At 47.8% G+C, this 809-nt stretch overlaps 1 protein-coding gene across 1 annotated transcript; it reads right to left on the minus strand.

Moving 5' to 3' along the window:
• Positions 1 to 150: 150 nt before the first annotated feature.
• LTR64_008856 (uncharacterized protein) lies at positions 151 to 782 on the minus strand (the record flags this gene model as incomplete). Its single annotated transcript, XM_064903127.1, has 2 exons — positions 151 to 294; positions 348 to 782. 2 exons carry the CDS (start codon positions 780 to 782, stop codon positions 151 to 153), a joined length of 579 nt encoding a protein of 192 aa, XP_064750460.1.
• Positions 783 to 809: the final 27 nt, after the last annotated feature.

An 809-nucleotide genomic window follows, 5' to 3' on the forward strand; every position in this document is an offset into this window, starting at 1 on the left:
TAACGTAAAAGGACTGTCTTGGACGGCATCGTGCAGTAACCATTGGGTAGAAGAAGAGTTTTAAGTATCGTGATTTAACGTCTTTAAGATCTGAGACACGACTACATCGTGTGGTGATAGTTCATCTCCCACTATATCGAGTGGACGATCCTAATATTTCATGCTACTGCCATGTGATATCAGATCGTTGTAGATTTGAACACACAGCGTGGGCAAATGAGCATAATCGAAGGCGGCTTTACGACTCTCGTACTCGTGGTTGTAGCTGATACTGCGTACCACTGGCCGAACATGCTGGAAGAAGGCATGTCAGTGTCATGTCAATGCGTAAATGACCAGTGGCTTACCTTGATGTAGCCACCGACTTGGGCGAGTGCACGGAGATTGCTGTAGCCACCATTACTATGCTGGTCGAAAGGGTCCAGAATGACACTCCCGTCTAACATGAGGAAGTGGATCCTGGACGATCTGATGGCGTCGACTACCGATCTGGTTGGGGGCCAAGCCATGGTTGATCGCAGAAAGAGATTCTTCAAACCTCGGACCTGATCCAAGGCAGCAATCGTGGCGTGATTTAAAGCCATGTCAGAATTGCTGCTCAAAGTGTAAATCTCGTCCGGCTCTAGACAAAATGTCTCTAGATTCGTGTATTGGAAAGGGAATTGTGCACCAGAGAGGACGACTCTGTGTAGGGCTAGATACTTTAAACTCTTGAGGCGGACGGTAAACCCCGTGACAAAATGAGTACCGCAGCAATGCAGGTACTGTAAGCTTGTAGACATGCGGTCGAAGAAGGTGTTCAGAGCTTG

The sequence above is a fragment of the Lithohypha guttulata genome, assembly GCF_036872675.1.
Source record: "Lithohypha guttulata strain CCFEE 5908 chromosome Unknown scaffold_88, whole genome shotgun sequence".
NCBI classification, from domain to species: domain Eukaryota; kingdom Fungi; phylum Ascomycota; class Eurotiomycetes; order Chaetothyriales; family Trichomeriaceae; genus Lithohypha; species Lithohypha guttulata.